This window comes from Barbus barbus (assembly GCF_936440315.1).
Source record: "Barbus barbus genome assembly, chromosome: 2".
NCBI lineage: Eukaryota > Metazoa > Chordata > Actinopteri > Cypriniformes > Cyprinidae > Barbus > Barbus barbus.
In genome coordinates this window covers 43,281,989-43,305,215 of record NC_136730.1, presented here as the reverse complement: position 1 = coordinate 43,305,215, position 23,227 = coordinate 43,281,989, and the positions used below count along the sequence as shown (strand labels likewise).

Below are 23,227 nucleotides of genomic sequence, written 5' to 3'. Positions count from 1 at the left end.
AATTTCATTTAAACACTAATGCAACTAATGTAATCAGCAAATGGTGATTTTTTTGGTTCTGACACTCTGCAAAAGCATCCTAAGCTACGGTTCTGCTCATAAGTCTCATATACTCCTTGCAGAATAATTGTAATAATTTAACTAAATGAAAGGAATTGTGTTTTGATGTTTAATTTTTGTAAACTTGAATTGGTGTGTAAAATTAGTTTAAAGATCTTTTTTCATTTAGTACTCTTCAAGAAGCTAATACTTATGTTCCCAGAAGACAAAATAAGTACAATTTACCATGCATTTAATTAAAAAAGTTTACACACCTTCTGATGCTTACTGATGTCTCTTTTTTGATTAAAGTAGCCCAGTCTGTTTTCAGTTTCACTGAGAGAGAGAGTTTATTTGATCATATGATGTGACCCTGGCCAAGTCTAACTGTTTAGAAATGTTTAGAGAATATACATATATATATATATATATTACACATATAACACACACACACACACACACACACACACACACACACACACACACACACATATATTTGACATGCAATATGTAACCCTGGACCACAAAGCCAGTCATAAGGGTACTTTTTCATTATTTCAATTAATAATCAATCAATATTTGGCTGAGATGCAACTATCTGAAAATCTGAAATCTGAGGGTGCAAAAAATAAAAATATTGAGAAAATCGCCTTTAAAGTTCAAATTTAGTCCTTAGCAATGCATATTACTAATAAAAAATGAAGTTTTGATACGGTAGGAAATCTTCATGGAACATAATCTTTACTTAATATCCTAATGATTTTTGGTATAAAAGAAAAATGGATAATTTTGTTTTCAGTTTCACTGAGAGAGAGAGAGTTTATTTGTTGACAGGGGCAATGCACATTAATAAACATGGCTGTAAATGAGCCAGAATTTGCCAAAAAGGCTATTCATCATCTGTAGACCCTTCACAGAATGCAAAAAAAACCACCCTGAAAACAAAAACAGGGCATCTTACACACATATGCACACCTGCAAAGAAGAAAAAAGTAAGCACTAAAAAATACAAATACATGATTGCACAATGCACATAAAAATCAAGCTAAAATATAATAATAGGAAGTTATCTAAACAAAATAAATTATTGTAAGATTAAATCATAATATTTGGTGAATAAAGTGAAAATTACGACAACAAAGACATAGCAACATGAGAATAAAATAATTTATTTATTTACCCTAACGAAAATGAAGCATTAACCAGTAACCAGTAAAAGTGTGGTAACCATGGTTTTTTTATTACCATTTGTATAACCACAGTTTAACTACAAATACCATGGTTTAATTATGCTTTTTTTTAATTCGTAGTAAAACCATGGTTAATTTGGATTTAACTATAGGCTACCATTGGTACTGGTCAAAAATGAAAAAAGAAATAATAATTAAATGAGAAAAGTCATACATAGGTAATGAATTACCATCACTAGACACTACGCAAAAAGTCACGTGTCTTTGGGTTACTTACTAATAGGCCTAATTAAAATACATAGGCCTAATACTAGCAACGTAAAAAAATAGATGCAAGCTAGTTTTAAAGGAATAAATGTTAAAACAGCTTGCCAGGGATATTTAGTAAACCAGCAGGTCTGAAAAGTGGTTTAGTGTGCCGCTCGTTTAGAGGAATTACGGTAAAAACATCTCGAGGCCGAGCTTTCAGTGACAGCAGCTCTCAGATCTACTCTAACACTGCGAGGTAAGACATTTCAACAAGATCACATAGTGCTTCATGATCATAACTGCATGCAATATCAACATCTCGTCTCATATCAGTGTCGACGGAGTTTGAGTTCATAGTTTTTGCGTGTTGTCTATCTATCAGGCTAATATCGTGAAGGTGGTGCATATTAAAAGGATGTTAGTTATTAGCACGAGTATTATGACAGCAGCTTAATTGTGTGTTTGATGTTAGACCGAGATCGAGTGGAAATATCAGCAGTTTTGGCTCTTATTTGTGTGAGCTATCATTAGCTAACCAGCTATCTGCTCACTGAGAGTGGAATAATTGATATTGCACGTGCTAATAGTGTTAGTTACTGATGGGAAGTTAGTGCAAATGGTCTTTTGTGCATTGCTTTTGTGTCAGAAACACAAAACAGAGACAGAACAGAGCCTCCAGAGTCTAATGCACACACCACACTGAACTCTCCCTGCTGTGGAGAATGGCATTGGGTCACAAGACTGGCTGGGAATGCACAGATATTGCCTCAGATTAGCTTTCATTCAGTCTGTTATACTTGGCACTGAGAAATCAGACAGTGACGATCTTGAAGCTGGTTCCTGGTGATTTTGCTGTCAGATATGTTTTGTTTTATATATTTTTTATTTTATATATTATTCAGATATGTTCTTCATTGAACATGATGTTTACTTAATATCCTAATGATGTTTGGCATAAAAGAAAAAATTGATAATTTTGACCCAAACAGTGTATTTTTGGCTATTTCTACAAATATACCCCAGAGGCTTCAGACTGCTTTTGTGCTCCAGGGTCACATATTTTTATTTTAGTCAATGTTATTTATTTGTGTGTTTGTTTGAATCAGATTTTTATTTATTTATTTATTTAGATTTAAACAATCACACAAATAAAATTAAAAAAAAATCATACAAAAAAATAAAATAAAATAAACAAGTTTTGAGTATACAAGTAAATAAATACATATTTATAATCTATTTTTGGGTTTGGTTGAATCCTATATATGGAGAGAGATATTTAGATTAAAATAAACAAATAAATATAGAAATAAAATCTGATAAATGTAATGTAAATGTAAATAAATAAACATAAATCTGTTTTGTTTTCAAATTTTGGTGTATTTGTTTTATTTATTTAGATTCAAACAAATAGCAAATCAAAATTTGATTCAAATAAATAAATAAATGATTACTGAATAAACAAACAAATACATGTATAATAATTTATCTGTTTTTGTGTTTAAATCAAATTGATATATTTATTTAGGTTCAAACAAACAAATAAATATAAATGTTGATCCAAATAAACGCTCAATATACAAGTAAATAAATAAATATATCAGTACAGCACTATAATGAGTAAAAAAACACAACTTAATAGAAACTAAATAGTTTCCTAATAATATTTTAGGCATATTTATAATATAAATTTTTCCCATTTTTATGCAAGAAACCATGTGATCCCTTTCAAATTTTAGAACTGGGGTCCCCTGCACAATAGCAATCATATTTAGGGGTCTTTCGCATGTTAAAGAATGAAAACCTTGGTTTAAATCCTGATAATGGTGTCTGTCGGTGAACCTGGCGTCCCCCGGGGTTGGTTGGGCCGCAGGGTTTAGTTGTTCTCCCTGTTCGGTCGGTTCTTAATCGTGTCGTCTTGTCTTCCGTTTGATGTGTTACACAATTCTGGGAGGAAACCCACTTTGTCTGCTGCACAGCTTGGCCTCATTGCTTGCTCATATCCCAGGAGAACTGAGTTAAACTTGTTAACATGAGGAGTCCTGCTGGGATGAAGCACGCTGGGGCGCTTTTGCCCTCATTTTACCTCTAGGTTTGAATGATCTTTGAAGTCCTTGAGTTGTAAACTGCAGCTTTCTGTTGGAGTAATGTTGATCTATTGCAAAATCAGAATGAACATCATTATCAGCTAATATTAGACTCTTGTGGGACTGTTGGATTTTATATAAAGTCACTACGTTTTATCAGCTCATCCATTCCCTGGGAGCTGAACTCATGATCTTGGTATTGCTAGCCAGGTGAACTTATTGTTTAAATAAAATAATTGTATTATGTCTCATTCAGTATCAATAAATTGCATTAGATTTCAGCAAAGTATCAGCCACTAATATGATTGAACAAGTGTTGCTCATAATCAGTGTTTAAAATGTTCTAAAATAACATTATTTATACTTGTTAATAGTATTTATTAATATTTAGAATGGCTAATATAATATATTTTATATTTTATATTAGTCCGCTCATCTGCGATCTGTTACAAGATGTGATAAATTCTTCTTTTGCCTTTTTTGAGTAGATCTGTTATCTCGTTTCCCCCCAATTTTGAACTTTTAATAGTTAAAACACACGCTAAAATCAGAGCTAAATTGTTTTTACTTGTCTTGTCTGAAATATCAGTTATGCAATATCACATTATTTATGATAGTAGTTCACCCAATAATGAAAATCAATTACTTACCCAAACCCATAAGACTTTTATCTTCAAAACACAAATGAAAATCTTAATAAAACCTGAGCGATTTCTGTAGTCCATTTAACTAAAACTTTGATGGTTCATAAAGACATTTTGAACATAATCCATATGAATCAAGTGGTTTAATCCAAGTCTTTGTATTTTATTCACATATATAAACATACTCTATATAGAGCACATCAAATATTTCAGTTTCCCCTTAAGGGGTTAAATATACAGTCATTTTATTTAGACACACACAGTTATTATGGCTATTATAGACGTGATAGAGTGTCTCATGACCTCTGAGCAGATATGAATGGATTGATTGAAACATTAGGAAACTGGTGTGAAGAAAGAGAGTTGGCTTTACTTCTGACTCCAGTGACGGCTGGTTTAACATCATGGCCTGACCACTCACCCGATGCATCAGAGCCAGTCCAAAAATGTCCAAATCTCCAGACTCATATGTGACCCTGAACCAGTCATAAGGGTATTTTTTTTTAAAGCTGAATAAATAAGCTTTCCTTTGATGTATGGTTTGTTCGGACAATATCTGGTTGAGATACAACTATTTGAAAATCTGAGGGTGCAAAAAAATCTAAATATTGAGAAAATCGCCTTTAAAGTTGTTCAGATTAAGTTCTTAGCAATGCATATTACTAATCAAAAATTAAGTTTTAATATATTTACAGTAGGAAATTTACAAAATATCTTCATGGAACATTATCTTTAATTAATATCCTAATGATTTTTGGCATAAAAGAAAAATCTATAATTTTGACCCATGCAATGTATTTTTGGCTATTTCTACAAATATAGAGGGTTTTGTGCTCCAGGGTCACATATGAGTTTCTTTTCACCGTTGTGTTGAATTCAAGGCAAATACCATACAGTTCGTTATCTGTGACAGTTTTGTAGAGGGTCATGTTTATCTCGTTGCATAAAACCGATCTGGCGTTCCAGCAGATATCACAGCTGTGATGTAAACTGTAGATTTGTCAACATGCAGCTTCTTTATAAACCAGTGATAAAGCTTTGCCTCCTTGATCTCTGCTGCTGGCAGCGGCTTCAGATGCTGTCGTCTCGCCCGTCACGTACCAGCCTCTTAATTCTGGGAAGCCCCCAGGCCTTTGGTGTTGAATAGAGGTGGAGAAAGAGCCAGGGCTCTCATTTGCAAAAGCTGAGTGCCAGGATATGAGATTCTGAGATTTACTGGATTTTTGGGGAAACTGTCTTGCTGTTCAGCACAAGATCAAAGGTGTAGTTATAATTTGCTTAAAGGTACTTTTAGAAAGAGAAAATATACTTAAGTGTGAACTGAACGTACACTTAAGTAGTGTGTAATTTCACAATTCTGTTGTCTTATATGGGTAAAGTACTGCTTTATGTACTGACAAGCATTTATAGTAAACTAAAATATACTTTAATGCCATTTCTATTGAAACTTGTATGTCATGCATTTAAATATATTTGTAATTGCACATTTGTAAGGCTGAAGTTGCAATTTAGTAAAATATATTAACTAAATCATCTGATACAGTGCACTTATTGTGTACAAACATGTTTCTACATTGTGCATATATTTAAAAATACATCTGTATTTAATTTCTGTAGTTAGCTACATCTGTATTTATCCAACCCCTGTACTTTAACCCACACTTAAACCTAACCGTAGCACCAAACCTGACCCGTAACCCACCTCAATAGCAGCAGAAGTGTTTTGCAATTCAACATGAACACAATAGGGACATTTTACCTAACAATGATTTTTTTTTGCCTTAAGTACATAGTAAAGACACTCAATTTAAAGTAGAACCAAACTATTTATATATTTAAATATATTTTAATTACTCACTTGTAATGATGTAGTTGAAGTTTAGTAAATGTAAAATGTTAGCCTAAATTTTAAATGTAACATTGAATGAAACACTACAGTTAAAATGATGTTAGTCAACACATCAAAATAAATGTACTTCTTTAAAGCATGACAAAAGATGATTAAAACATAATGATTTGAAATGTACTTTTAATTTGACATTCTAACTAAGTGCACTTTTTAAAAGTGTACTTAAGTGTGTTAAGAAAGTGTCTTTCTTTAAGTAGGCCTACACTTAAGTTGTCTTTTATTTCATGAATGCACATTTAAGATTTGAAGTACTCTACAAGTTCACATTTAATACAATTTCCAAAAAAGTGTTTTATTATTGAATTCAGCAAGATATTTAAGATTTTCTCTCTTCCTCTCATCTAAAGGTTCAAGAGTGTGCGTTGAGGAAGCGTGTTTGTAGTTATGACGAACCCTTATGCCTACACCATTGAGCCTCTGGACCCCCAGAAGCCCGACCACAAGTTCTTCAACCTTAAAAAGCTCAAAGACCCCAGATATGGTAAGATTGTTTTGTAATCATGCCTTGTTGAATTGTTGATTACTGTGCAGGGATATTGCATGGGAAATGACTAGGGCTGGGCGATATGGCCAAAAAAGTTAACAATGTTGTTGTCGATATCGATAATTATCACGTCAAATTTTTATTTCTTTCAAGTTTAAAGGCAGATTTTTTTCTCCAGTGTGAAACTAGTAAAAATATAATGTGTACATTAATAATGTGTTAATTTATATAATAATAGGGTTAATTTGAGATTTATACATCACGTGAAAGCTGAATAAATACGTTTTCCATTGATGTATGGTTTGTTAGGATCGGACAATATTTGGCTGAGATACAATTATTTGAAAATCTGGAATCTGAGGGTGCAAAAAAATATCAAAATATTGAGAAAATCACCTTTAAAAATGTCCAAATGAAGTTCTTAGCAATGCATATTACTAATTAAAAATTAAGTTTTGATATATATACGGTAGGAAATTTACAAAATATTTTCATGGAACATGATCTTTAATTAATATCCTAATGATTTTTGGCATAAAAGTAAAATCAATAATTTTGACCCATACAATGTATTTTTGGCTATTTCTACAAATATACCCCAGCGACTTAAGACACATATAATAAAATTCCCACATTTCTGGCACAATGCTATGGTGCAGTTAGTGCTACTACAGCATTTATCAAACTCTTCATATCGTTTATCGAGGAAATTTATATTGCATGATAATTACTGTTAGCCTTTCGATTTATCACCCAGCCCTAGAAATGACTTAACTCCATCTGACTGTGGAGTTAATCTTCTCTGTACTTTTCTTTGAAGACCAGCTTCCCTTCTCCATCCGTGTGCTGCTGGAGTCTGCGGTGAGGAACTGTGATGAGTTCCTGGTGAAGAAGGAGGATGTGGAGAAGATCCTCAACTGGAAGGTGACGCAGAGTCAGACCGTGGAGGTGCCTTTCAGACCGGCCCGCGTCATCTTGCAAGACTTCACGTAGGTTTTGACTGGATCTCCATAACTTGCAGCCTTTTATCTGTCTGGTATATATTTGTCTCTCTGTGAACAGGGGTGTTCCTGCAGTGGTCGACTTTGCAGCCATGCGTGATGCAGTGAAAAAATTACAGGGCGACCCGGAGAAGATTAATCCAGTCTGTCCGGCAGACCTTGTCATAGATCATTCCATTCAGGTTGACTTCAACAGAAAGTAGGTCTTTGCCATTTGACAGAGATGTAAAATAGTTTCACAAAGCTGTTTTTCTGTCAATTAGACCCGACTCTGTTTTCATGTGCTGAGTATTTACCTTCTTAAATCAAGAGCACAGAGTGTGTATGCTTGCTTTGCGTTTAAGTGCTTAACAAAGTACAGTTTAGCAAACTTTTAAAAAGAGTATTTTACTTTTTGGGTAATTTAAAAGAATATGTGCAACCTGATTGTAATGGGTTTAGTTTCAGATACTAAAATGCACTTGTTATTGCACTTAATCACAATTAAATGAAAATGTATTATAGTTTGAGTTATATTAAATGCAGTTAGATGAATATTGAGTGCTTTTTGACTCACTTAAGTATTATTATTATTATTATTTAGTAATTTAGCAGACGCTTTTATCCAAAGCGACTTACAAATGAGGACATTAGAAGCAATCAAAACCAACAAAAAAGCAACAACGTGCAAGTGATATTACTAATATAATTTCATAATTATTTAGTTTGTCTCGGAAACACTGTATGTGCTGCTGAATATACTGACATGCATTTATGGTAAACTAAATATACTTTAATGCCATTTCTATTGAAATTTGAATGTAATGTATTTAAAGTTGCACATTTTTGTATATTTAAAATATACTAACTTTAAATGTAATATTGAATAACACACTACAGTTATTATTATTTATATATATATTATTAAATTATAATGAAGTACTTTACATGTGCTTTAATATCTTAGTCAACACATCCAAATAAGTGTACTTCTTTAAAGCACGACTTATGATTATTATATAACATAATAATTTAAACGTACTTTTTTATACTTTTTTGTTTGCTGGTTTTTATTGTATTTGTTATACTTGTATTTTTTAAATAGTTTTTGCCATGAAAATAGCTTAAGATGCTGACATGGCATTAAATCAAAATATACTACTACTATTTTTTACTATTTTTACTGTTTAAATTTCTTATGAACTCCCAAAATGTTACTATCACAACTAAAAATGAAAACCAAAACTAAAATGTCACTCGGAGTGCTTGTCTTAATTTTCTGTCTGGTGACGAGAGTATAATAATTTTAACTGTTCAGTACAAAAGTTCATTACCTCTTCCGTTCTTAAAGGTCTGACAGCCTTCAGAAAAACCAAGACCTTGAATTTGAAAGGAACAGAGAACGATTTGAGTTTTTGAAGGTAATTTTCCCCTTCTGTGTTTGATATATTTGATATGACGATGAAGATTGCATGAGAACTAATTGTATCGGTCCACAGTGGGGTTCTAAAGCGTTCCGGAACATGCGGATCATTCCTCCGGGCTCAGGAATAGTCCATCAGGTCAATCTGGAATACCTGGCCAGGGTCGTGTTTGAGCAGGAGGGTTACTACTACCCAGACAGTCTGGTGGGGACGGACTCCCACACTACCATGATTGATGGGCTGGGAGTGCTGGGCTGGGGTGAGTGTTTCATTACTTCAAATAATATTTTTAGTTACCTTTACATTTATTGTTTTTGGCATGAATGAGCTTTAAATAATGAATTGAGATTGTCATAATTATGACATTAGGTATTATGATATAGGCTACATAAAATGTCGATTATGAGATACCAAGCTATAATAGATGACATAATATTGACTTTTCATCTCATAGTTGACTTAGTATCTCATAATTTTACCATTTTATGAAAAGGCCATTAAAGTTAAGGCGTAATTATGACAATTGCAATTTTTTACCTCATAATAATGAGTATCTCATAATCTTGACATTTTATGTCATAATGCATGTCATACTCATCACAATTTTGAATCTAGTATCTCATCATTTTGACATGTTATGTATAAGTCATAATTCAGAAGTCATAACTAATACAGTTTCAGCTTCATCATGAGATAAAATTATGAATTGAGATATTTTAGTCTTGACTTTTTATCTCATAATTATGACTTAGTATCTCATAATTTTTATGTTATGTATAAGTCATCACATGTCACATTTCAACTTTCGTTTCATAATTATGACTTCTCTCATCATTTCTACTTATGCCATAGTTAGGACTTACTATCTCATAATTTTGACATTTCATGGATAGGTCATAATGCATGTCACTTATGATTATTTAAAATTTTAATCTTGTAATTTTGATTTAGTAGCTCATAATTTTGACATGTTATATTACGTCATAATGCCATATTTGTCATAATGCCATAATGTCATATTTAATTTTGGCTTATGTCATAACTTTGATATTGTATCTCATTTTGCGTACAATCATAATACACAAGTTGTAATTTCAACTTCAATGTCATAACTTAATGACTTTGTATATCATAATATCAATATTATTTTTGGTTACACTATTTTTAAGGTGTCCTTGTTACAGTGTAATTATACATTAAGTACTGAATAATATTAATTAGCTACTTACTACATGGTTAGCGTTAGAATTAGGGTTTGGTTTAGGGTTAGTTGCATGTAATTATACATAATTAATTGTTATTATAATAGTAAGTACGTGTAACGTGTAACAAGGACACCTTAAAATAAAGTGTTACCTTATTTGTGTTAATATATGGTTGTTAAATTGTGTATCTGTGTTGGGCTTGTAAATAAAGAGAAAACATTAGAAATTCAGTGATAAACGTCAAATGTGGAGCTGAGGTTTAAGCTCAGATCTTTCGGAGCAGGTGTTGGAGGTATAGAGGCGGAGGCGGTCATGTTGGGTCAGCCGATCAGCATGGTGCTGCCAGAGGTCATCGGCTACAAACTACAGGGCACGCCCAACAAATACATCACCTCCACTGACATAGTGCTTACTGTCACCAAGGTATGCAAGCCGTGCCATATCTGAATTTTATGGTGACTTTGGTCTGCTTTTAAGAAATGTTGCATTGTTTTCTCTGCTCAGCATTTGCGGCAAGTTGGTGTGGTTGGAAAATTTGTGGAGTTTTTCGGCCCTGGTGTTGCTCAGCTGTCTATTGCTGACCGCGCCACCATCGCCAACATGTGCCCTGAGTATGGAGCCACCGCTGCCTTCTTCCCTGTAGACCAGATCAGCATTCATTACCTGAAACAGACGGGTAGGTAAACCTGTCCCTGATCAGTTTTAAAAGCTTCTAACCCTTGTTAAAAAGAAGTACACTTCAGCATACTTGTAAAAATAATATTTATTATTGAAATAACATACCTTAAAAGAATATACGCAAGCGCAAACTGAATATAATGTTTCATACTTTTTTTTGCATGTTAATTGCAATTAAATTAATATGTATTATAGTTTAAGTTTATATTAAATGCAGTTAGTTGAACTTTAGAGTGCTCTTTTTTTTATCTACTTATATGCATATTTATTTTAATTTCATAATTACTAGTGCTGTCAAATGATTAATCGCATCCAAAATAAAAGTTTTGTTTACATAATATATGTGTGTGTATTTATGTATATATAAATACACACACATACAGTATATATTTTGAAAATATTTACATGTATATACATTTATATATTTATATTCTTATATTTTCTGTTATATATAAATATATTTAATATATAAACATAAAATTTTTCTTAAATATGTACATGCATGTGTTTGTATTTATATATACATAATAAATATACATGGTATACAAATATATGTAAATAAAAACTTATTTTGGATGCAATTAATCGTTTGACAGCACTAATAATTACGTATGTTGTCTTTAAAATATGGTTAAAGTACTGCTGAATGTACTGACAAGCATTCATGGTAAACTAAAATGTACTTTAATTTAATTTCTATAGAAACATACATGTAATATATTTGTAATTACACATTTGTAATGATGAAGTTGAAATTTAGTATATACTAACTTCAAATGTAATTCTACAGTTATAATAAATACTTTAGTATGTTAGTCAACACATCAAATTAAGTGTACTTCTTTAAAATACATTTTAAATAATTGTTTTAATAATCTTTAGTCGTGCTTTAAAGTAAAATTAATGGCCCGGTTTCATAGACATGGCTTAGCCTAAGCCAGGATTAGGCCATAGTTCAATTAGGTCATTTTTATAAACATGCCTTAGAAAAAACATTACTGGTGTGCATCTTAAGACAAAACAAAGGCTCTGACATGTTTTAAGATCAGTCAGTGCAAGTGTATTTCAGTTGAAACAGCTGAGACTTACATTTTATTCTAGGACTAGGCTTAAACCTTGTCTGTGAAACCGGGGGATAGTGACATTATTTCAAAGTGCACTTTTTAAAAGTGTACTTAAGTGTGTTCAGAAACAGTCATGCAAGTGTCTGTCTTTAAGTCACTTAAGTGTCTTTTATTTCATTATTAATATTATATTATCCGGCAAGGTAATTTTTACGGTTTTTTAAAAATACTTTAAAGCTGAAGTGCCCATGCAATACAATTAAGTGCACTTCTGTTTCATAAGAGGAACTACATTCTGCTGTGGTCAGGAAGGTGGAATTGCTTTACTTTCTACAACAGAGTTGGCATGTTTTATTCATGTGTTTTTAAGGGAGGGACACTGAGAAGCTGAGTTACATAGAGAAGTATCTGAAAGCGGTGGACATGTTCAGAGACTACAGCAACACCGCTCAAGATCCACAGTTCACTCGGGTACCAAATCTCCACACATCTGCTTTTCACAGATACACAGCGGTGGCCAACATTATTAGACCACTAGTATTTCCACCAGCTAAAAAAATGGTTTTAAGTCAGTTATTTCTATCTTTTTCTGTAGTGTGTCAGTAGGAAATATCAGTTTACATTTCCAAACATTAATTTTGCCATTAACTGTAATAATCCAGTGAGATTTGTGTCTGATTACAGCCAGTGCTCCACACAGAGATCTGATCATCATCCAGTCTGTCTGGAGTGACATGAAGAAACAATTAACTGACTTAAAACCATTTTATTAGCTGGTTCTAATAGTTTTGGCCACCGCTGTATAAGCACTAGTCACTGCTGTCTGATTCTCTTTCTGCAAAACGTACTTATGTCCGAGGGTCATTGTTATTAATTTGTCTCTCATTCTCTCTCACGCAGGTTGTTGAGTTGGACCTCAGTACGGTCGTCCCCTGCTGCAGCGGTCCCAAGCGGCCACAGGACAAAGTGGCTGTATCAGAGATGAAGCAGGACTTTGAAGCGTGTTTAAGGGCCAAGGTACATGGCACAGGAACACCAGGGAAAACACACCACAGGACAAACATTCCCTTTGAATCTAGAGATAATGCAGCATTCAAAAGGCAGGTAGTTCAGCTCCATAGCCAAAGCTGAATATAAAGTATAGTGAAGTCATAATAATGTGTATGACACAACTGACATTTAATCAGTATTTTGAAGAGTAAAAATTAACACTGTGATCACTAAACTAGAAGATAAGCAACTCCATGAAATCACAGGATGAGCAGAGGCTTTTCTACCAAACAGAAAATCATACTTTACTAAAACATATATTTATGACATAAATCATAATTGAGATACAAGTTGAAATTCTGAGAAATGAAGTCGAGATTATGAAATAAAAGTCTATGATGGTCAAAATGATTAAATAAATACAGTAGTCATACTTGATATAGCTCAAAGCTATGACAAAACAAGCAACATAAATCAAAGTTATAATTGTTTGCATAAAAAGTCTGACTTAAATCAAAGTCGAATACAGTCACAATTATGACGAAAAGTGCAACACAAGTTGAAATGGTGAGTTATTGTAACAAAATTATGAAATAGTCATAATTATGAGCAAGTAAAAGATTGACAAATTCGTGATTGACAAAAATTTCAATTATGACGCAAATTCCTTATGAGTCAACATTTTTATGCAATAATTAGTTACATAAAATCTTAAATAAATTGAAACTGACAAAAAGATGACATAAATTGACATAAAACCAAGGCAAAAAATCCGCACACCAAACGAAATGCAGAGTTCAAGGTCCTTTGAACAAGAGTTTATTCCTGAAGATTTACATAGAGGTGACAACAAAAAGCCCATTTCCTCCACTACTTCCTTTTGAAAAACGTTAAGTGTGTATACAGTTCATTTAGTTAACTTTTAGGGGCACGCTAGACTGAAGATGGCCTCAAAGCTAATAATATATATGAGCTATGGACATAACCGTAATGTCATAAAATCCACAATAGTCAGATTTTGATCTCATCATAGGTTCTTTAAAACCGTGCTTAAGCGTTCATTGCTGTCTGTGTGTGTTGTCTACAGCAAGGCTTTAAAGGATTCCAGGTGGCTCCTGAGCGTCATGATGCTCGAGTGCCGTTCCAGTTTAACGGAGCAGAGCATTCACTGTCTCACGGATCCGTGGTCATCGCTGCCATTACCAGCTGTACCAACACCAGTAACCCCTCAGTCATGCTGGGAGCAGGTACATGTCTGTCCACAGGGATGCCAGCTACACCTACATGTCGCCTGAAGCATGTGTTGTTTTTTCCTGTGTAACAGAAAAAGATGGTTATCAGAGGATTTTTTCCATATTTCAGAAGTGTATGGAAATGGGGCTCCAAAAACAGCATGGAAGTTGTCCATATGACTCTTTAAATTCTTCCTAATTATTTAATTTTCATTTTTATTTGACCTATATATTTCAGTATCTATTTTGAGTAATTACTTAAAAAATTAAATAATTTTATATTTAAATTAAACATTTTAATTTAGTATTATTTCCACGAACTGTGCAAAAAGCAACATTATTATTTTGACAGAGGCTGAATAGAAGAATAGAAAATCTTGGTTTTTAGTTTTTGTTTTTAAATGTCTCTTGAATTTCAGTGGTTTCATGCAACAATGTAAAACACATTGTGGTCAACAAAAGCCATGTTTATTCTTAGGGTTATAAATATAATCATAATATAATAATAAACAGTCAAAATTTTAACAAATAAAAGTTGAACACTGACATACACAAAGTTACAATTATGACATAAGTTGAAATTCTGAGTCATAATTATTACATGAAAAGTCAAAATTATGAGATGACTACATTTTATGTAATAAATATGACAAAATGTCAAAATTGTGAACTTTTCGTCATAGTTTTTTCATTACAATTATGACTTAGTAAATCATAGCATTTAAAAAAATTTTTTTAATGATTTTAATAATTATGTCATGATTATGATTTTACCAAAGCATGATATTTTTTTAAATCTTGCTTCAAGTGAAGCCGTATTTAATGTAGTCTAGATTGTTTTCTTTTACCTTGCATGCTTTGTTTATGGTTTTTGAGGATGAGGGCATGTTGTGCAACCCATCTGTGTTTGCATCTGTCTAATTTGGCAGCTTTTACCAACTCACAGATACATTTGTGCCAAAATAGGGGAACAAAAGTTAAGGTTAAGCCTCTTTTATATTTGCCATTCGTTTTTCAGAACAGACCTGTTACACATTTTTGGGTCGTGACCCACCAGTTGAGATCCCATGACTTAGAGGCTCATTTTAAATGTGTTAACAACCACCAAATGTACTTTTGTCACTTTATAGCTGTATGTTTTTTTTTTTTTTCTACTGTAATGTAATGCTATTTCTTTATTTCTGTCAGGTCTCTTGGCGCAGAAGGCTGTAAAGGCTGGTCTCAGTGTCAAGCCATACATAAAGACCAGTCTGTCTCCAGGCAGCGGAGTGGTCACATACTACCTTAAAGAGAGCGGCGTCATGGACTTCCTCTCACAGTTAGGGTGAGGAACTCATCACTGACTGGCTAGCTATGCTTCCATCCAACTAGTTTTTTATGTGCATTTTGGAATATCGCATAAAAAACGCTGGATGGAAACGCCAAGATGTGCATAAATTCTAAAAATGAGCATAAAAATCTTAGGATTTGCTTTTTTTTTTTAGTGCTGTCAAACGATTAATCACGATTAATCGCATCCAAAATAAAAGTTTTTGTTTACATAATATATGTGTGTGTGCTGTGTATATTTATGTATATACAAATACACCCACATGCATGTATATATTTGTGAAAATGTTGTTTATATATTAAATATATTTATTTGTAATATAAATTATATGAATATAAATATAAACATGTAAATACATGTAAATATTTTCGAAATATATACTGCATGTGTGCGTATTTATATTTATATTTACATAATAAATATACACAGTACACACACATATATTGTGTAAACAAAAACATTTATTTTGGATGCGATTAATCGCGATTAATCGTTTGACAGCACTACATTTTACACGATAAGAAAAAACAAATAATATATATATATTATTTGTGCATCTTTAGTTTCGAGGTTGTTGGTTACGGCTGCATGACCTGCATTGGAAACAGTGGACCCCTTCCAGAGCCGGTTGTAGAGGCGATTACTCAGGTAAACAAGCTTTACTCTTCATTTTATAATGTTTTTGCATAATATTTTCAAATTGAGAGCAGTTTTAATGATTGCTTTCTGTCTCAGGGTGATTTGGTTGCTGCGGGTGTCCTGTCTGGGAACAGAAACTTTGAGGGTCGTGTCCATCCCAACACACGAGCCAATTACCTGGCCTCTCCTCCTCTGGTCATTGCCTATGCTATAGCAGGCACAGTGAGAATAGATTTTGAAAAAGAGCCTTTGGGTGAGTTATATTTACCAGGAGTTTAATCTCACCAATGGTTGGTTTTCCCTCAAGAGCATGAAAAGCACCAATGTTTCTTGGTCTGTCTCCATCCAGCTGTGAACTCCCAGGGAAAAGAGGTTTTCCTGAGGGACATCTGGCCCACGCGTGAGGAAATCCAGGCGGTGGAGAGACAGTTTGTCATTCCTGCCATGTTTAAGGAGGTCTACGAGAAAGTTGAGGTACTGTTGACTTATAAACTCCTTTGTCATGAATCAAAACGGTGTCTGTATAACAAAAACGCAATTAGTTCTTTGTTTTAAAAATGTATATATAGTAAATTAAACCACAGTGTCTGTCTTTTTTCATGATTAGACAGTGAATGAATGCTGGAACTCCCTGAAAGCTCCTTCAGACAAACTGTATACCTGGGATCCCAATTCTACTTACATAAAATCCCCTCCTTTCTTTGATGGACTGGTATTGTATACCGTTTTTTTTTTGTCTTAGAGTTAAGTAGTATACCTATACCCTAAATAAAAAGAAGGGTATTTAAGTACATGTTAAATAAAAAAGTGCTAGTGTATTATAGGTTAAATTTATATTAAATGCAAAAATAGCTCAAATTTAGAATGCTTTTTAATCTACTTAAGTGTATCTTTTATGTGTAATAATTTCATTATTACCTATACCATTATCAAGCATTTATGATCAACTAAAATATACTTTACTGTCATTTAAATATATTTGTTACTACAAATTTTTAATGAAGTTGCAATTTAGTACATTTATAATATATTAACTTTAAATGTTATACTGCATAAAGTTAGAATTATCAAGTACCTTTGCATGTGCTTAAGTGCATCAAAATAAGTGCAATTCTTTAAAGCTCGACAAAAGATTATTGAAACAATGATTTAAAATGGATTATAAAGTAAAACTTTAATTTGACATTATTACATTTTAAAAGTGTTCTTAAGTGTGTTAAGAAACAGTAATGAAAATGTCTCTCTTTAAGTCACTTAAGTGACCTTTTATTTCATTAACATTATATGAAGAGTTCATTTGCAAAAAACAGATTTTTAACAGTTTTCAAAAAATCATGTTTTTTCATTGTGCAATTAATCTCAATCAAACTGCAGTTGGGTTATTTTTATTAAGTAGAAATAACTAAAAAAATACAGCTAAACAACACAATAAAAACATGGTAACATAATAAAAAATTGTGTTTTAAAAATATGCTTTTAAGATTTCAAGTGCACATTCAATACAGTTAAGTACACTTCTTTTTTCACAAGGTTTGGCAAGAACTGTAAACATAGGTTTCTTTGCTGTTGCTACATTTTTAGACCCGGGAGCTGCAGACACCAGAGTCCATAACAGACGCGTATGTGCTGCTCAATTTGGGAGATTCTGTGACCACGGACCACATCTCGCCCGCTGGAAACATTGCTCGTAACAGTCCTGCTGCACGATACCTGACCAACCGCGGGTGAGACGTTCATTCTCTTAAGCCTACTCAACAATTCAAGCTGTTACACACCTGTCTCTGTGAGATCTGGTGTGATATAAATAGTTGAGTGCAAAAAAAGTCTTTAAAATGAGATATGACTCACAATGGGTAATGAAATATTGTTTCTATTCCTAGACTCACCCCGAGAGAGTTTAACTCGTATGGTTCTCGTCGAGGGAACGATGCAGTCATGGCTCGAGGCACATTTGCCAACATCCGCCTTCTTAATAAGTTTATAAACAAGCAAGCACCATGTACCATCTACCTTCCTACTGGGGAGACGGTATTAAACTCTAATATTATAACAATATGTCAAATAATATATTTTTATTATTTATATTAAAAGTTAATATAAGATTGTTATGCAAAAATGTCATATGTAACCCTGGATCACAAAATCAGTCATAAGGGTAATTTTTTTTTAAATTGAGGTTTATACATCACATGAAAGCTGAATACATAAACTTTCCATTGATGTATGGTTTAATGGTTTATTAGGATATATAGGACAACTATTTGAGAATCTGAGGGTGCAAAAAAATCAAAATATTGAGAAAATCGCCTTTAAAGTTGTCCAAATTAAGTTCTTAGCAATGCATTTTACTAATCAAAAATTAAGTTTTGATATATTTACAGTAAGAAATTTACAAAATACCTTCATGGAACATGATCTTTACTTAATATCCTAATGATTTTTGGCATAAAAGAAAAATGGATAATTTTGACCCAAACAATGTATTGTTGGCTATTGCTACAAATATACCTGTGTTACTCATGACTGCTTTTGTGCTCCAGGGTCACATATATATATATGTGTGTGTGTGTGTGTGTTTCTGTTTTTTGGCAGATGGATGTGTTTGATGCTGCAGAGAAATACCAGCAGGCTGGTCATCCTCTCTTGATTCTAGCTGGCAAAGAGTATGGATCAGGAAGCTCTAGAGATTGGGCGGCTAAAGGGCCCTTCCTGCTGGTGAGACTTCACTACACGTCATCTAGTGTTTCTACAAAATCAAATACTGACACATTTATGCATAAATTAGTTGCTCAGATTGAAAAATCCACATTCAGGTAAAGAAATATATTGTTGATGTTGTCTTGGACAATATAATCAATTTCTGTCTGGAAGCTACATGTATGGGAGAAAAAAACGAGCTTCCAGATATTGTGTCTATATAGTTTCCTACATGGCAATCCTAGTCAATTTCAATCCTGTCTGCATGTGATGTCCCTTGTGAAAAAGAAGTGTGCTTAAGTGTATTAAATGCACACGTAGTGTACTTCAGATCTTAAAAGTATATTTTTTTAAATGCTGTACTGTAGATAATATAACTTAATGAAATAAAAGGCAACTTAAGTGACTTAAAGAGAGATACTTTCTTAACACACTTAAGTACACAAGTAAAAGTGCACTTAGTAATAATGTCAAATTAAAAGTTTTATTAATCTTTTGTTGTGCTTTGAATAAGTGCACTTATTTTGATGTGTTGACTAACACAGTAAAGCACATGTAAAGTACTTGATTATAATTTTAACAGTAGTGTGTTATTTGATGTTACATTTAAAGTTAATATAACTTACGAATGTTATAATTAGAAATATATTTAAATGCATGACATACAAGCTTCAATAGAAATGACTTTAAAGTATATTGTAGTTTACCCTAAATGCTTGTCAGTACATTAAGCAGGACTTTAATCATATTTTATAGACAATAGAAGTAATTATCAAATTTCATATAAAGATGTTCTTAAGTCCTACTTAAGTGTGTTAAAAAGCACTCTAAAGGCCATTGCACTTAACATTTTGTTCTACATTTTTGCATGTTGAAAAATAAATATGACCTCATGTTGTGTCAATCACGTTTACACACTGCCTTCGAAACTTTTGTCCGTCATAAAAAAATTCAGATGCGTTTTCACATCCGTAGCAAGCATTTTGATAGGAAAGCATGACGATACAAAAATGTCGGACTCAGTGTGAGAGCACCTTAAAATTCAGTGTCGGAAAACATTACATTAAGTTCACACTTAGGTATATTCTTTAAAATATATATTATTATTGTAAGAAGGACTTTTTTTTTTTTTAAGTATACTAAAGTGCACTTCTTTACACTTTTGTGGTTTCTGGATATATAACCGAAGAGGCTGCTGATGTTGGTTTTCTCCCCCAGGGCGTCAAAGCTGTGCTGGCGGAGAGTTACGAGCGCATTCATCGCAGTAATCTGGTTGGGATGGGCGTCATCCCTCTGGAGTATCTGCCGGGGGACAGTGCTGAAAGCCTGGGGCTCAGCGGCCGCGAGCGATTCTCTGTGATCATTCCTCCACAGATCATGCCCAGAATGACTGTCGACATCAAGGTAGAGCGCATGATTTCTACCGCGAACTGAGCCTTAAATCAGCCGCTCTCAACTGGTTTCTCTTCAGGAAACATTTTACATCAAGTGACCATCCAATACCAGTGTACAACAGAAAACGAAAATGACCTTAAAATCAAAAACCTAATATGCATTCATATTACAGATCATATTCATTTTGCATCAGGCCACCAAAATGCACTATTATTAACTTTTTTTTTTACATTTTGCAGCAACAAGGTTAAAGAATCTTTATCTATCACATACGTATTTCATACATGTAGTAAATGTTAATGTTTATGTAAATGTTTTTTCTTAGTTCCTCGTCCCACAGTGCAACAAGAAACAAAACCAACAGTGAATTAGAATAGAATATATAATATATAGAATATATAACAGCAGATGTTATCATCTTAGCAATCAATGAATGTGGGATTGTATTTTATTGTAATATTTGTTTTTATTTATTTCTTTTATTAATTATAAACATTCATTAATATATATATATATATATGTATTTTTTTTCTTTTTTTTTTATTCCCTGAGACCCAGGCCTGATAAAGAACCAATTTCTTAAATTAATAATTATTAATAACTAAAGTATTTTAATGTAATATATATATATATATATTTTTTTTTTTATTAATTATAAAAATATATAGCAAACACACACGCATATATATATATATATATATATATATATATATATATATATATATATATATATATATATATATATATATATATATATATATATATAATTTTTTTTTTTTTTTTTTTTTTTTTTTTTTTTTTTTACTATTCCCTGAGACCCAGGCCTGATAAAGAACCAATTTCTTAAATTAATAATTATTCTTTTTTAAATAAATAAAAAATAAATAAAAAATTGTTTTAATACTTTAAATAAAATCTAAGTATTAGATGAAAAATTCAGCTTAAAAACGTAAAATGATTTTTTTTTTAAATAAGTTGAAGTACTAAAATCTATATTATTTATATTACATTTAAAGTTAATATAACCTGCATGTGTATTTGCAAATATATTTAAATGCATGATGTACAAGATTCAATAGAAATGGAAGCTTCAATTTTTATTGACTATACTATATAAATAATACTGAAATAACACTGCTTTCCGTTTAATGAAATGTGTTGTATTTGTTTCATCTCTGCAGCTGGACACAGGGAAAAGCTTTCAGGCTAAGATGAGGTTTGACACAGACGTGGAGCTCACATACTTCCATCACGGCGGCATCCTCAACTACATGATCCGCAAGATGTCAGAAAACTAAGACCGACCATATTATATTATCCACCCTCTGGATACTCGTTCTGTCCCGTCAGTGTGTTTCTCTTTTAAGAACCAGCTGATCTGTTGTTTAGTTATAAATGTACTGTAATGTTTGCTGTAGACGCTCGGTGGGATTGAAGGGGAAGTTTAACCTTCTCCACTCTAATCCTACCTCAGCATCTTCATCATCGTTATTCATCTTAATTACACTAAACGTTCTTTACAGGTTATCCGCTCATGAAAATGCGTGCTGCGTTTTTGTTAATTATAGTATAAACGTTATGCACGGTGATTTTTCTGTTTTGTTTAATTTTTTAAAGATGTACCTATGATTCTGTTTCATCACTGATTTATTTTTTTATTTTTTGCAATGGTTATGCATTAACTTCAGACTGAAATACTGAAGAAAATATAGTTTAAACTAATATTGCATCAGATAAATCCCTTTAACAGCTGTCGTATATGAACTCTATCATGATACACATTTGAAAGTGCCTATATTTTCACATATTGTGTGAAGCCAGCCTGTGCACGTCTCATTCCTGTGTTTATTTCTTATGCGTCTGTATTTGCATTACTGTGCAAAGTGACTGAAAAACATCGGTTTCACTCCTTGCCTGTGAAATGTAAAGACGAGGTGCTTGGAATCAGGTGTGTTTGCTGATTTAAGCAAAATGAGAGCTGTTGCTGTACTTTATTACAGATGCATTCGCTCTACTGTGTGTTAAATCACAGAGAGAGTGAAAACTGGGAAAACCTGAACTCTGATTCAGATTCATACTGAAAATATTGAGTATGTCAAAGAAAAAGACTTCATATGTCCATCTTTTTAAGAACTACATTAGTCATTATAGAGGTTTTTGTAAGTCATAATTAGGAAAACCCACTTGAAGGGTTTTAGTTCATCATTCCAGAGAGTCATGTGGAGCTGAACTGAAATGCATTTTTTTTATTAACTTTAATCATATCCTCAAGTCAGCAATCTTTAGTGAGCAATCTTTATCTCTTTAGTGAGTTTGTAACTGACCTGTCTGAAAATCACTCACATCTGTAGTTTTTGAGGAATCAAAAATAAATGTTCATTTCATCTGTGTTTCTTGATGTGCAACATGATCTCTATGCCATGCTATTACATGAATACCGTGATTTATTAATTCATAATTATTCATGCAAATATATTTCATGCAAATATATTAAGACTTTTCCTGTTATAAAAAAACTAAAATCTAATTATTTAATATTTTAAGAGACCTATTGGCTTTTCGTTGTGGTTTTGGTTCGGTTTGGGAATTACTCATCTTTTCTGATTACTTCAATTTTTTTTTATTAAAAATTGCTATCAAAGGAATAGAAAAAATGTCAAAAAAATGAAAATTTGCTAAAATTGTACTCACCCTCAAATGTAGATGATATAGACGAATTTGCAAGTTTTGAGAATAACAATAAAATTTAAACAATTATTCAGAGGCAGACAGCAGTGAAGTATTTTTATGAAATACTTATATAATGCGTATAATATACTTAACTTTAAATGTAATAGAAATAACAGTGTTATTTTAGTATTATTTATATAGTACAGTATTTTATTAATAATTTTAGTATTATTAAAATATACTTTAATGTCATGTATTTAAATATATGTGTAATTACTCATCGGTAAATACATCAGCTTTAAATGTAATATAAATAAGTATAAC

At 32.4% G+C, this 23,227-nt stretch overlaps 1 protein-coding gene across 1 annotated transcript; it reads left to right on the top strand.

The window, feature by feature from the left end:
• Positions 1-1,460: 1,460 nt before the first annotated feature.
• LOC306887248 (cytoplasmic aconitate hydratase-like) lies at positions 1,461-22,625 on the top strand. The gene is made up of 21 exons (XM_079444856.1): positions 1,461-1,734; positions 6,463-6,596; positions 7,420-7,588; positions 7,662-7,799; positions 8,931-9,000; positions 9,079-9,262; positions 10,492-10,631; positions 10,713-10,884; positions 12,321-12,421; positions 12,851-12,967; positions 14,028-14,187; positions 15,361-15,496; positions 16,066-16,150; positions 16,238-16,394; positions 16,491-16,615; positions 16,749-16,853; positions 17,723-17,865; positions 18,022-18,169; positions 18,734-18,856; positions 20,057-20,242; positions 21,415-22,625. Exons 2-21 carry the CDS (start codon positions 6,500-6,502, stop codon positions 21,529-21,531), a joined length of 2,673 nt encoding a protein of 890 aa, XP_079300982.1. The 5' UTR covers positions 1,461-1,734; positions 6,463-6,499; the 3' UTR covers positions 21,532-22,625.
• Positions 22,626-23,227: the final 602 nt, after the last annotated feature.